At 34.7% G+C, this 14,605-nt stretch overlaps 1 protein-coding gene across 5 annotated transcripts in view; it reads left to right on the top strand.

Annotated features, from left to right (window-relative positions):
* The window catches only part of MYO6 (myosin VI), a 145,924-nt gene that overhangs the window by 96,346 nt on the left and 34,973 nt on the right, over positions 1-14,605 (top strand). For all 5 annotated transcript variants that reach the window (XM_060615993.3, XM_060615988.3, XM_060615989.3 and 2 more), the window contains exons 15-20: positions 2,227-2,299; positions 4,252-4,379; positions 6,864-6,959; positions 7,234-7,407; positions 10,716-10,754; positions 12,378-12,471. In XM_060615993.3, coding sequence (XP_060471976.2) covers positions 2,227-2,299; positions 4,252-4,379; positions 6,864-6,959; positions 7,234-7,407; positions 10,716-10,754; positions 12,378-12,471 — 604 coding nt within the window. The remainder of the gene's footprint in view (positions 1-2,226; positions 2,300-4,251; positions 4,380-6,863; positions 6,960-7,233; positions 7,408-10,715; positions 10,755-12,377; positions 12,472-14,605) is intronic.

The raw sequence follows: 14,605 nt of genomic DNA on the forward strand, positions 1-14,605 counted from the left end.
GTGGATGGTAGAGTTAGAGGGAACTTAGAAATGATCTAGTTCAGCCTTTTATTTTACAGACGAAGAAAGTGAATTTCCAGAGCAGTTTAATGACTGCTGCAGGTCTGAACCTACCTTCCAGCTGCCTGACTGACAATACTGTTTTCTTCTCATCCTAGCATTGCTGTTTTCCAGTTCTGTTCTTAACTGTATCTGGATCTGAAATGTGAAGTATTCTTTCCTGTTCCCATTCCATTAATCTTTTCCCACATGTTTGTTATGTTTTTGTCTTTGTGGGTTTCGCAGCACATTCATTTTTATACTTTTTACTTGTATACTATAGTTAAAGCCAGTTCTGGCATAAATAAACAGGTAAACCAAATACTTAGCAGTTAAGATAATTACTCTGAAAATGTTTTATGCAGCCATGTTAGTTCTTCCATTACTATTTGAAGTTGTACATGTGTACTTCTCACTTAACCTCCCCTAATTCTTCCCTTCCATGCCAGCCCAGCAAGCTTTATCTAGAAACATAACGAGGAAACAATATCTTGATATATGTTTATTTCTTTAACAGTTCCTTAAAATAAATGTTTGGGGGTACCTGGGTGGCTGAGTTGGTTAAGTGTGTCCTGACTCTTGATTTTGGCTCAGGTCATGACCTCATGGTTCATAGGATTGAGCCCCAAGTCAGGCGCTGTGCTAACAGCGTGGAGCCTGCTTGGGATTCTTTCTCTCAAAATAAATAAATACATTTAAAATAAAATAAAATAAGATAAATGTTTGGATTTCAAATTCCAAATTCAGATTGTGTCTCAAATGGACGGGACTTCTAAAATGATAGAAACCTTTTCTAGTATATCTTGTGGGAGGAAATATTTAAACATTTGGGAAAAAAAGATTAAAATACATGTCAACCTACACTCATTTCGTTGCTCACCCATCTGTAGTAAAATCCTTTTTTTTTTTTTTAATTTTAAGAAGATACCAGACTTAATCTAGGAACTCAACTTTAATTTGTAAATTATTTTTCCAAATTACACTTATTTTTCCCAGTAATATATTCCTTATATATATCACTGTGTAGATACTAGAACCCATTTGCAATTAATTGCTGTTTCCTTGATTTTAGTGCTTGTCTGTATATGTTAAGAAATTTCTCCTGTCTTTGGACAACAGTTTAGGACTAAAACAGTTTAGTTTGTTTAGCTCTTCTTTAAACTTTTAAAAATTATCACAGCCGGTTTTTACATTCTTCTGTACATTTCAGGGGTTGGTAGACTCCGGCCTTTGGGGGAAATCCAACATGCTGCCTATTTTTGCAAATGAAGTTTTATTGGAACACAGCCATGCTTTTTCATTTACTGTTATCTGTGGCTGCTTTTGTGCTGCAGTGGCATAATTAAGTAGTTTTGACAAAGACACTATGCTTTGTATCCCTCCCTCTCTAACCTCTTTTTTTTTCTTCCCCTCCCTCATGGACTTCTGTGATTGGGGGTGGGAGGGAGGGGAGGGTGGGTGATGGGTATTGAGGAGAGCACCTTTTGGGATGAGCACTGGGTGTTGTATGGAAACCAATTTGACAATAAATTTCATATTTAAGAAAAAAAAAAGACACTATGGCCCACAGCTGAAAATATTTACTGTCTGGCCCTTTACAGAAAAAGTTCGTTAACTCTTGGTCTATTTTACTGAGAAGTTTGACTTTAAAATTGCTAACGAGGTGCCTGGGTGGCTCAGTTGGTTGAGTGTCTGACTCCTGATTTTGACTCAGGTCATGATCTCATGTCGGGCTCCATGCTGAGCATGAGACCTCCTTGGGGTTCTCTCTCTCCCTCTGCCCTTTTCCCCTGCTCGTGCTCTCTCCCTCTCTAAAATAAAGTAAAATTAAATTTAAAAAATGAATTTAAAATTGCTAAAGATATTTCAAAGCCTTGGTCTTTCCTTGCTTTTGAATGGTTACAAACAGATCTCTGCATATTTCAAGAAAAATATGCTTATCTGCCGGAGGGAAAATTTCCACATATGTAAATCATATGTTGGCCATTTAATTTCTGACTTCATATTGCTTGAGGAACAAGGATTTATCTTCCCTAATGTTTTGTAAGTCTCTTTAGCTCCTGAACTTATTGGTATGAACCTTTGTACTCTGGACTAATCAGTAAATGTTATGATCAGAAGTGGCACAAAACAAGCCATTTCTTTTACAGTATTTCCATATCTATGATTATGATTATTTCATTTTAGGAACAAGAACTCTATCAAAAAGAAGGTTTAGGTGTTAATGAAGTGCATTATGTGGATAATCAGGACTGTATAGGTATGTTTTTTTTATTCCACTTTTGGGAACTATGGGAAGATATAGTGAATGCTTTTACTAGTAATTTTTCTGTGTTCTGTGATTGATATTACTAGTTATAGGACTTGAAGCTGTGGTATTGGAGAGGTTTTACTTCTCTGGTACTACTGGGAGTTTATTTTTCCTACCAAGGAATCAAATTCAGTATGTTGAAAATTTTCCTAAAATTTTTTCTGTTTGCTGTGATCAATATTTTCGTTCTTAAACCTAACATGTGAGTAACTTAAGAAGGAAACAGGGATGCCTGGGTGGCTCAGCTGGTTAGGCATTGGGCTTCAGCTCAGGTCTTGATCTCACAGTTCATGGGTTTGAGCCCCGCATCGGGTTCTGTGCTGACAGCTCAGAGCCTGGAACGTGCTTCAGATTTTGTGTCTCCCTTTCTCTCTGCCCCTCCCCCGCTCACGCTTGGTCTCTGTCTCTGTCTCTCAAAAATAAACATTTAAAAAAAATTAAAAAAATAAAAAAGAAGGAAACTAAACTGCGTAAGTAGTAAAGGGATGAATTACTCACCTAAGGAAACCCATGTTAGCCAGGCTCCAAGTGAGGTTTTTCAGTGTTTGGCTCTGTGGTTCTGCAGTTCCCTTATTTCTGTTCCCTGCATTGGCAGCACCCTCTGGCCAATTGCAAGTTGGTCTCACAAGTTTCGTGAGTCATATCCAGATAATGCTGTGCAGTAGGAGAATAGGGTCTTTGTGTCTGTTTTTATCAGTAAAGGAACCTTTTTCTCTCACCTCTGAGCTAGTGCTTAATCTTCCTTTTCTTTCCCACCTCATCTCTAAAATCAACTGTTGGTCAAACTTTGTTTTTTGCAAACTCAGTTTCACAATGGAGTCAGTAACTCATGCTACATTTGGACAAGATAGTGTAATATAATAATAATAATAATAATAATACTTCACATTGGCACAACTTTTCAAAGCACTTACATGCTAGTTGGCTCACTGAGCATTGCCTTTACATATCACAGCCTTTCTCAGATCTCTGTGCCTTTGATTTTGTGATTTGATATCTTGGCTGGAATTCCTCCCCTGCCATTTATCTTTCAGCGCACTTTCATATCCTTCTACACCTATCAAAATACTCATTTATGGTTTAGTTCTGCATGCCCCCCCCTTCACCATCACCAGTTGCCTAAAAAGCATCATTCTTTGAGCAATGCAGTTCGAATTTTGATTTCTCTTCTTACATCCTATGGCTTTTGAAGTGTGTTCCATTTAGTAGTTTTTATATGCTGTATTTGAGCACTTTATAGTTATTTTGTACAAGTAAGAAATTCAAACAACATGAAGGGAGCATAAAAATGTCCTGTTACTGAAGTTTTGTTGGAAGGCATTTGAATTACTATTGAAAAGTAGATTTTAAAAGCTAAGCATGAAAAAGCTTCTGTACTTTTACTTCATTTTGAATGTAGATATCCTATGGAAGAGGAGGAATTTTTGGTTCCTTAGCTTCTCATCTAAGCTTACAAATTGGAATGGTTTTACATTAATCATATGTTTATGAACTTGTTTTTCTAGAACCTATATTAGTTTCCCCCGCTATCAACATTTTTATGAAACTTTTCATAAACCAAAATAGTGTAAATCAGAGAAGCAGTTACCATTTTGCAAATGCGAAAATTCTTTTTGGGTTTCTTTCTATGAAAGCAGGTACTAATATAGGCCTTTTGTAAAAGTGAAGTGGCATAAAGCAAACTTTTCCATAGTGGGAGAAACCTGTTTATGATGTTACTTTCTGATAGATTGCTAAATCTGAAATAAAATCTATCTGCTTTCTATAGCCTGTGAAGATACTTACAATACAATCATCTGTTACATTACTTCTGACCAGTCCTTTAAATTTATAATCAGTAAGTTGTTCACATATCCTTAAAATGTTTTTACCCTGTCATATTTTGACTTTTTTTGGAATAGATTTAATTGAATCAAAATTAGTGGGGATACTGGATATTTTAGATGAAGAAAATCGCCTTCCCCAGCCAAGTGATCAACACTTTACATCTGCAGTTCACCAGAAACACAAAGAACATTTCCGACTCACTGTGAGTTTGCCATTCCAAAATTGAGACCCTGTGGTGGGAAGAGAAACCTTTAGAAAGATGTTGCATATTAAGTAATTAGAATAATAAATTATATGGGGCTTAGAAAAACTATAATTTATCCAGCACAGCATCCTCTATAGATAGGCCCTTAGTTTATATATGTGTATCTTGGATGATGATGATCTCTCTAATGAAGGCCCTTTTAGCTGGATGGAAAGTACATTTCATCTATCTAAAATGGATAAACAGGTTTACTTGCTATTTTTATGTTCTTCCTTCTAGCAAAATGGACACCATTTGCTTTGCTTCTGTCATGTGACCTGGATCATGTTCCAGGGGTTAGCATCTAGAATCACAAGCAGCCACCAGTCTGCACATTTGTAAGACCAGTAATAAAGTTTATGGCTTAGAGTCTGACTTGTGCAAGCAATCCATATTAGATAATGGGTAGCCAATTTATTTTGATGCTCTTTCCTAGGGACTTTTGAATGGGAAATATACTCAGAGACACAGAACTGAAGCAGTAGAAAAATTAACTACAGGGAAAAACACAGAGATCAGTGGAAATAAATGAGAAGTACACTTCCGAAGGGGTTAGAGGACCTGGTTCCCTGAACTGCTGTTGGGTCATAGAGCTGTGTTTGAATCCTTATACCAGTGAACAGTAGGGTTTTCTTCATGAGGCTGGACCCTGAGGCTATTGAAGTGTTTCCTGGGTTCACCTAATTCTGTATTTATCTTTACACTCAACCATCATCCCTTGAGGTAATACAAAGACAGCTCCATCCTTGTGCCCAATTAGCACAGAAAAATACGGATGTTAATTTCATCCAGGAAGATAGGTGCTGCCTTATCTTACAGAGAATAACAAAGAAAGAAAGGGAGGAAAGAAGAAAAGTAAAGCTGCTTAGACTTGCAGATGGCTCCCATACTGTTTATTATTTTGAAATTGTACCATAGTATATCAGTCATTGCTTTGATGGATCCAGGAGCTGAACTGAATGAAGACTAGTATTCTTGTTTCCTTACATCATTAACTAAGTTAAGAATGTGTTAGGTAAACAGGTTGGATGCATTTACTTGAAAAGTTGATGTAGTTGTGATAACCTTCTCTAGGGACTGAATCTAGCAACCACGTGCCCCACTGACTTGGAGTTCTTCTATGTCCTTAAATATTTCTTATAATGCAGAGCCTGTCTCTTCAGTGGAGATAGAAATCAAGTGATACGAATCCTCACCAAAACTTTTGCTAAGATTGAAGATGTATATCCAGTCCTGTATATTCACTGTTCACTAGTCTTTGTTGTGACCAGCTTGCTTTACCAAAAGTACAGATTGCTAGTGAACAAAATTGTGACCAGGGCCTCAGAGAACCCTGAGTTATATAGTACATATAACTACAAGGACAACAAGCTAAAACATCAAGAATGGACTTTGGCTGCTTGTCTTCAAAGAGAACAAGAGCAAGACAGTAAATTCTAATTTTTATAAGCCATTACTTTTGTTGTAATTCTTTGGAAATAAAAGTAATAATAACCATTTATTGAGCACTTCGTATGTGCCAGTCATCTGAAGGTTTTACTTAAGTTATTTTATTTAATACTCATGATCTCTGGGGTAGATCCTGTTTGTATGCCCATGCTAGAGATGGGGAGATGCACACAGAGAGGTTAAGTGACCAGTCATGTGTAGCATAGTAAGGAAGTGGTGGATTTGGGAATCAGGCTGGGCATTTTGACTCCAGGGCCCTTGTTCTGGCTTATACTGGTGTATCACCTCACAAAGAAGAGGCTCTGTGCTCTGCTAGCCCTCTCACCTAGAAAAAGCCTGGTAATGTTCTCAAAGTCTTATTAGTTTTTTTCATTTTTAAATGAGGTTGTCTTTCTTATCCTTAGGTTATTTTGAGGGTCAGATATATTCTTTTATGTGAAGGCATTTTGGAAACTTTTAAATATGAGATATTGTCATTGATAGTATAGCCCTAAAATGATTCAGTGTCCTTCAGATAGATTCAGGCTCATTGTATAAACATGTTAGGATGTATAGTTTTGAAAGTGGGAGAAGTACTGATTTCAGATGTTTTTTAGAACAGTGCTTCTCAACCTTGGTTGTACCTTCAAATCACCTGACGTAAATGATACGGGCTTTAGGGGGTTTAAAAGTTTTCCAGTTAATTCACCAGTTAAGTCAAGAACCACTACTTTAGACATAGGCAGTTAACTTTATAAAGTGCCCATTGTTTTGCATATTTACAGTGTTTATTTTTGTCTGACTCATTTTTTCTTTTTTGAGAGATTATAACCAAATACTTGCTACATTTCATTGGTAGTCTAAAGCTTACTAGGTGTTTCAAAGGCAGTATAATTGTGTGAAGTGTGAAAAATTCCCATGTAATTTTAAGTGTTTCACATCCCAGATGTTTTCTAAGGAGATTATGTAATATTTTTTTGATAATTTAATAACTAATGCATGTACTCTTTTCAGATACCCAGAAAATCTAAGCTGGCAGTCCATAGGAACATCAGAGATGATGAAGGCTTCATTATCAGGCATTTTGCAGGGGCAGTGTGCTATGAAACAGTGAGTGTGACTTTTACTAAGAGAAAACCATTTGAAGTTGAAGTTGCGCCGCACATAATGTTAACCTCCAGCCACATCTGGTTATTTCAGTTTAAATTTAATAAAATTTAAAATTCAGTTCCTCAGTACACTGGGCACACTTCATGTGTGGGGACTGTGTTGGACAGTGCAGATGCGGAACAGTTTTGTCATCTCAAATTCTGTTGAGCAGAGCTGTATCAAGGGATATTACCAAGGGATGGACTGAATCATTCCTGTTTGCTTTATTTTTCAGACCCAATTTGTGGAAAAAAATAATGATGCTTTACATATGTCTCTTGAATCCTTAATATGTGAATCCAGGGATAAATTTATACGAGAATTATTTGAATCATCTACAAACAACAACAAAGATACTAAACAAAAAGCAGGAAAACTTAGCTTCATCAGTGTGGGAAACAAGTTTAAGGTATTTGTGTTAAATTTATTATTTGAAAATTTGTTTTTAGTGCATTTCAAATAAAATATATTGTTTTATACTTTACAGAGGATAATGCAGATCACTGTCAGAAATCCCATGAGTGAAGTGCAAGAGCAGACCCTGCATTGTTGATATTTGTATACAAAATAACATAAAATAGGTGTAGTAATTGAACATACAGAAATTCTTAAAATCTTATGAGTCTGTTCTTTCTTGTTGCTTAACATATCTGATTCATACCTGCTTCTCCTAATGTTCTTGCTTCTGCTTACTGTTTGGTTGACCTTCAAACCTTCTCTTTCCCATGTGTTTTCTGTTTCCTTCCTCATTCAGCAGTTTTGTTTTAGCTGGAGTAGTCCAGCTCGGGATGGCTAGAGAGGACTAGTTGAGTTGAGAGAGGAAAAGCAGGCACAGCCAGGGGCTTCAGGTAAATGATCACCTTCCTGGACTCTCATTTATAGAATGGCTGCCATGTTAAAAAGAGCCCGTCTCAAGTTATTAATTTAGTTTTTAATTTATTTTCAATGTGTTTTCTCTCACTGTGTTTTACACTAAAATTTGATTAAAGCTTTTGATAACTTTGTAAAAGATAAATGCTCTGTGTGACAAACCCTTCAAACTGCTTATTTAACATTGAAGAACATCTCATTTGTTTTATTAATTTTAGATCAAAAATTTATTCTTTGAGGTCTGACAGGGAATTGACACATGATGTGTCTTAGAAATGGAACACGAATTGGTTTTAATTGTTGAGTATTTAGCATAGAAAAAGGTAATTTAAAAACTTTTCTATCACAAGTTTAATGAATAAAAAATTATAAATAGAACAAAGACATAGGATTAATTTCTCTTGTATACATCTTTACAAAGTATTGTTGTATATACAAAAAACCTCTGCATATGCCTTCTATTATGTGTACTTTAAATATTAAAAATGATGTAATTAGAAACTCTTTAAGCATCAGAATACTATAATAATAGCAACAATGTAAGCCTCCTGAAATCCCTTGTGGATAGAAATGGGCTCTAATTAACTATCTCGATGAAATCATGTTTATAAACCTAGATTTTTTTAAAGTATATATAAATATAGGAGAAAGTTGATAATACTTTACAAGTAATTGAATAAAAATTCTTTAACTTTGTTATGTTATATTCATTATGAGTTCCTGATTCTCTTGAGCAATACTTTTTCTCTTATTTGTATATTTTGAAATTCCTGAATAGACACATGATAGCAGATTAGTATAAAATAGTATGTTAGCCTATATGAAGTGGATATTATTTGCATAATGTAATATTATAGTAGTATTGCTTGAAAGAACATACTTGAAATTTTAGACAGTATAAATAAAAACAAAACATTCTTAAAATTCTTTGAATTAAAGTATTCTTTTATGTTGAGATATGAAATGCCTAAATATTACTTACATTCAATAGGATGTATTTTGCACATTAAACTGCTAAAAACTATAACTGAGTGATATTACTAATAAATTTCAAAAATGTGTTGAGATACTTTGAAATGATGTATTAATAGTAATTCTTAATTTAAAATATAGTAGAATAGCTTGTTAAATTCAAGTTACGTAAGGCAATAAAAGAAAACAAGCTAGCATTTACAGTAAGACTTCAGTTACCCATCATTTCTGAGAACCACAGGTTCTCTGCCGAAAAGTAACATTTTCAGGTTATTTGAAACATAACTCTTTTACTGTTAGTGATTTAGAAAACAATCGTCTTTGATGGAAGTCTTACTCTATTGTTACGTACATGAATATTTGTATGCTTAAAAATAAAATACAAATAGAGCATGAGTTTCATAAAACTGTTTATCCTTATGCCTTATGGTCCTTGACTGCTTCCTTGATAATTGACAGTCTTCCCTCTTCTCTCAAGTTTATTTTTGCTGCTTCTCTTCTGAATTAGTTTATCTCCATTTTTTTGGAGAATACCATGCTTAGTCTATGGATTAAGAGGCATGGACTTCGTGACATTTGTTTTCTTTTCAAATTAGTGCCTCTTGTACTTGCTTTTCAGTTGTTTGTGGTCCAGATTGATCAAAGTTGTCAGAACTCAGTCAACCAGATAAGTGGGGTGTGACTGTGTTTTTTTTAATCCAGTCAGAAATTTACTCCATTTTTATAACTTAAGCCTATGATGTCTGAAGTATACTGTAGTTTCATGTGTAAGAGAATGAACTGTTGGAATCTTGGCTTTACCGTTACTCGTTCCATGATCATAGGCAAGTAATTTATCCCTCTGGGCCATAATGCTTTTACCTGAAAAATGAGGCTGATAATACATACTTAATTTGAATTGTTTGTGGTTTGAACCTGATCATTCCTGTGAAAATCTTTGAGCAGTGCCTGACTCATAGAAAGTATTCAGTACAGTCTACCTAATAATAATAATAATAATAATAATTACTATTATTAAATATTAAATAATTACTATTATTAAAAATAATAATTATTATTAACATATTGGATTGATCCAATATATTAATTTAGGAATTAACATCTGGATTTATCTTCTGTAAGTAGTATAATAAGCATCTTAGTATAAAATTGATATGAGAATTTTATATAATTGACTTTGCAGAGAAGTAAAGCAAAACATGATTTTAATGTATTATTAAACCAGAGTAAATTACTGTCACTTAATATTATTAGAAACAGGAAAATATAGTAACTTGTAGTATACATTGTCAAGTTGTTTTTGAGAAAATTGTCCAAGCTTTTAAAAATAATTGGAATGTAAAATATTTTAAAATAGCCAAGAGGGTTTTGACAGCTAGGCAGGACAATTTCATTTATGATAAGTGTTATATAAAACATTTCTAATACCATTAGTGTGTATTTTAAGTATGTCTTCATTCTTCAATGGAGTGTGACAGAAACTGCACCCAGCTTGCTACATATTCAAGTACAGCTCTGTTGATCTATTATGGAATGCATCCCCTGCATTTTCATGTACTTCCTTTGTTGCCTGTACACTTTTCCCTCATTCATCCCGCCTGCAAGTATGTGTGTATATTTTATAGCATTGCTAATTTTCAGTCTTTTAATTATACAAGTTCTGTATGACTAGTATAAGTTACTGTCCTTGTCATCATATTAGCCATATATTTTGCATGTTACTGTAAAAGAATTTATCAGTTGTTAAGTTGCACTGTGTTGTATGTTGATGTTATTGCATGTTATTTTATGCTAATGTTGGAGAGCTAATGGTAACTTATGACATTGTGTACTTTTGCTTTTTGAAATCGTAAAGTGATTTGCTTTCTTCTGCAGACACAGTTAAATCTGCTTCTGGATAAACTTCGAAGTACTGTGAGTAAAATTTTTAAAAATTCAGAGTTTTTAAATAGTCCTCTGAAATTACTGTTAGTAATTACTCAAATAAACAGAGTAAACCTAGAATAATTAGAAATTAATTTAAAACTGAATTCCCTTGTTAAAAAAATTAGTTTTTTAAATGATTGTCATTTTGGTTAGGCTTGTTCTGAAGAAAGTCAAATATATATGGGAAGTCACATTATTTTATAAATATACAGAATTCTCTCAAATGTTACTCAATTCAGATTATCCTGTAGTTTCAGAAAAGTGAAAATAATTAGTTATTTATGTGGAGAAAGAAAATATATTTTTTAGGATTAAAGATAATGCATGTAATTCATTTTCATTTTATCATTCTAGTAGTAACATTCTCCAGCCTGACAGTGTTGTCATAGAAAAAATGGACATAACATTTTTATGCCCTGTTATAGAGGCAATATTTCCTAGGATTCCCTCCCCCCTTTTTTAATTAACTAGACATTTTAGTAGTTCACCCTGGTTTTTAATGGAAAATTTACCAGAGAAAGAAGTATGATATGTGGGTTATGTGGGCATGATTCAAGGCGAGGCTTATTTTTTAAACAGATCTACAGAACTTAACCAGTTATTCTTCCTTTTCACGTAGTCATTTTGAAAAGCCAAATATTTATTCTTTTGATGCTGTTATTGCTTAATTTATTGTTAGACTTGCTTTTGGAAGCATTAGCAGATATTCTCATTGTTTGCAAATATTTATCTCTTAGGAACTAAACATCTTTAAAAACCAAGTCTGATGAGGAGGGTATTTTACCTTTATCTTTATGGCCCAAATATAGATTACACCAAATACAGGGCAAATAATGAGAGTACTTTTGTGATTTATAAGAAGATACTTCCAAAAAGTGTTCTGAAAGTGTTTGCAGTGAGCATCCTTGTTGAAATAACTATTCAGTTTTTTAAGGGGACTGCTCTGAAAAGGAACAGTTATTTGGATGTTTGGTATATTCACTTTCATACTCAACAGGTTCATTGTGCACATATCCATATTCTTTGTGCCTCATTCAATGTAATCCGATAACTGATTCTAAATGAATGCCTTTAAAAGCTGTAAAAAAATGCTGTTTAACAAACAGAACTTTAAAATGTGAAGTGGTGCAGCTTAGGGACTTACAGAATGATGAAAAAGGTTGACTTATTTTTCCCCACTTTGGTCTAAATTTTGAGAGGCATAATTTTATTACTTTGTCTTGTTATAGGAAAATTTTCTTACCACAGAAATATAGCATATAAATATACTTAAATGTAGAATAAAATCATATATGTATCAGTCTGAAAAATGTATTATATGTAAATATGTTAAAATATTTTTCAATGAAAGACTTTTCTTTTTACAATAACACAATTTTTGGTACTCAAATCTAAAATGTACTGTGTTTCTAACATTAGTATATAATGCAGAAATTCATTCCAAGCTTGAAATTTTGAAAGTATGCTAATTAAGTTTTAGATTCTTTAGTGATTATTTTAAAAGAGGTTCAGATATTAATGTTAACATGCTTGATAGTTACTGATTTTCATAGAAATAGAAAAATAAGAATGCTTATTGTATTGTCTTAAAAAGTATCTTTATTCTCCTAGGGTGCAAGCTTTATTCGTTGTATCAAACCTAACTTAAAGATGACAAGCCACCACTTTGAAGGTGCCCAGATTTTGTCTCAACTTCAATGTTCAGGTATTTTCATATATATATATTTTTAAATTTTTTTTTAATGTTTATTTATTTTTGAGACAGACAGGGCATGAACGGGGGAGGGTTAGAGAGAGAGAGACACACAGAATCTGAAGCAGGCTCCAGGCTCTGAGCTGTCAGCACAGAGCCCAACGCGGGCTTCAAACCCACAGACTGTGAGATCATGACCTGAGCCGAAGTCGGAGGCTCAACCGACTGAGCCACCCAGGCACTCCTAGGTATTTTCATATTTTTATAATTTATATCCATGTGTGTTGGGAATGTTTTTAAACCAGTCACAGCTATCTTGATTGTTTTTAAGTACAGTAAGATTTTTATTTTCTATTTCCTTAAATTATAAGAAAAGCATGGCTAGCAAGTTATTTTAGCAAATTGGGATATAGTTTATTGTGAAATAAAGCAACTTTACAGCATTGAAGTAAAATTTATGAAAACTCTTTAACTGCAAACCTAGATGTCCCTTAAGTAGGTTTTTGGTTTTTTTTTAAGTTTATTTATTTATTTTGAGAGAGTGAGAGAGCATGAGTGGGAGAAGAGCAGAGAGTGAGGGAGAGTTAGAGAGAATCCCAAGCAGGCTCCATGCTTCATGCTGACCTGAAGCAGGGCTTGACCTTATGAAACTTGAGATTATGACCTGAGCCAAAATCAAGAGTCAGACACTTAATGGACTGAGCCACCCAGGCCTTCTCGGGCTGGTAGTAGTTCATTTCTCATTCCTTAAATAGCTGGGTCAGGAGGTGGGTTTTGGTGTCCTTGCTGTCACTCCACTGCTTACAAAAAAATGAAAACACAATGCCCTTGGCTGCTGCAGAACTTCTGTGCATTTGGCTAAACTATCACTCTCCACCTTTCACCTGCCACCTTCTAACTTTGCTCAGTCATAGAAGTCTTAGGCACAAGGCTCACTGTTTTTCCTGTACTGCATGCCCATCTTCTCTCCACACCCATGCTACGCCTCCTGTCTCCCAGGGCATGAGTCCTCTACTTGCCTTTTGCTCCATCCCAAATTTGTGATACTTCCTTAAGCTCTCTGGTCTTTCTTACTCCTTATTTTGCTCCTCTCAAAGTCAGATTCATTATAAAGCTAGGGTCACTTAAGCTTCAGGGTCCCTCATTTAGATGAGCTCCTTTGAAAGCCCTGTACCTGCTTTTATATTCTTTTGTATTTTGTAATTTTGTACTTTTTTCTTAAATTACAATTGTATAAGCTTTAGGCAAACCCACCCTGCTCTCTCCAGATCTTTGAAGCTCTGCCAATAGACAGCCTCAGCTTCTTACTAGAAGATGGAAAGCTTCACCTGTGTGCTACCAAACACTGCTACCTACCTGCATAACCTTCCCTTTTGCTAAGAAGGTGGAAGTGCCTCTCTTCCAAGTTGAGACTATAGTTCTTTGGAATCATCCCTTCCTACTTTCTTTTGAATCTTCAATATCGATTATTTGTATTGAATCATTCCCTTTGAGGTAGTCTCTCTCACTACCATTTAAACATGTGGAGTCTTAATCTTAATTTCCTCTGACCCACATTCCCTTCCAGCTATTTCCTTATCTCTAGCCTCACTGTTTATTCTATAGTTTGTCCTTTTCTGTCCAAGAATAGCCTATTTTTGCTTTCTCAGTTTCTTGCCTTCCAATCACTCTCTAACCCAAGATAATTCAGCTTTCACCTTGATCAGTCCAACAGAGTACTTCCTTTTCTTTTTTTCAAGTTGTTTTTGAGAGAGAGGGAGAGAGCAAGAACACGAGCAGGGAGGGGCAGAGAGGGAAAGAGAGAATCCCAAGCAGGCTTCATCCTGTCATTGCGAAGCCTGATGTGGGACCCCAACTCACAAACTATGAGATCATGACCTGAGCTGAAATCAAGAGTTAGCTGCCCAACCAACTAAGCCACCCAGGCGCTCCACAACAAAATAATTCTTGATAAGGTCACCTGAGATTTCCCTGATCCTAAATCAGATATTCCTTTTTCAGTCCTCATCTTAGTGGACATCGACCTTTGACTTGATTGGGCCCATTAATGTATCCTTTCCTTGGCTCCTGAATCAGAGCATGTCCCTGATTTTCTTTTTTTTTCTTTTTTTGTTTTTGTTTTTAATATTTATTTATTTTTGAGAGA

Source organism: Panthera onca, chromosome B2 (genome assembly GCF_046562875.1).
Source record: "Panthera onca isolate mPanOnc1 chromosome B2, mPanOnc1 haplotype 2, whole genome shotgun sequence".
Lineage (NCBI taxonomy): Eukaryota > Metazoa > Chordata > Mammalia > Carnivora > Felidae > Panthera > Panthera onca.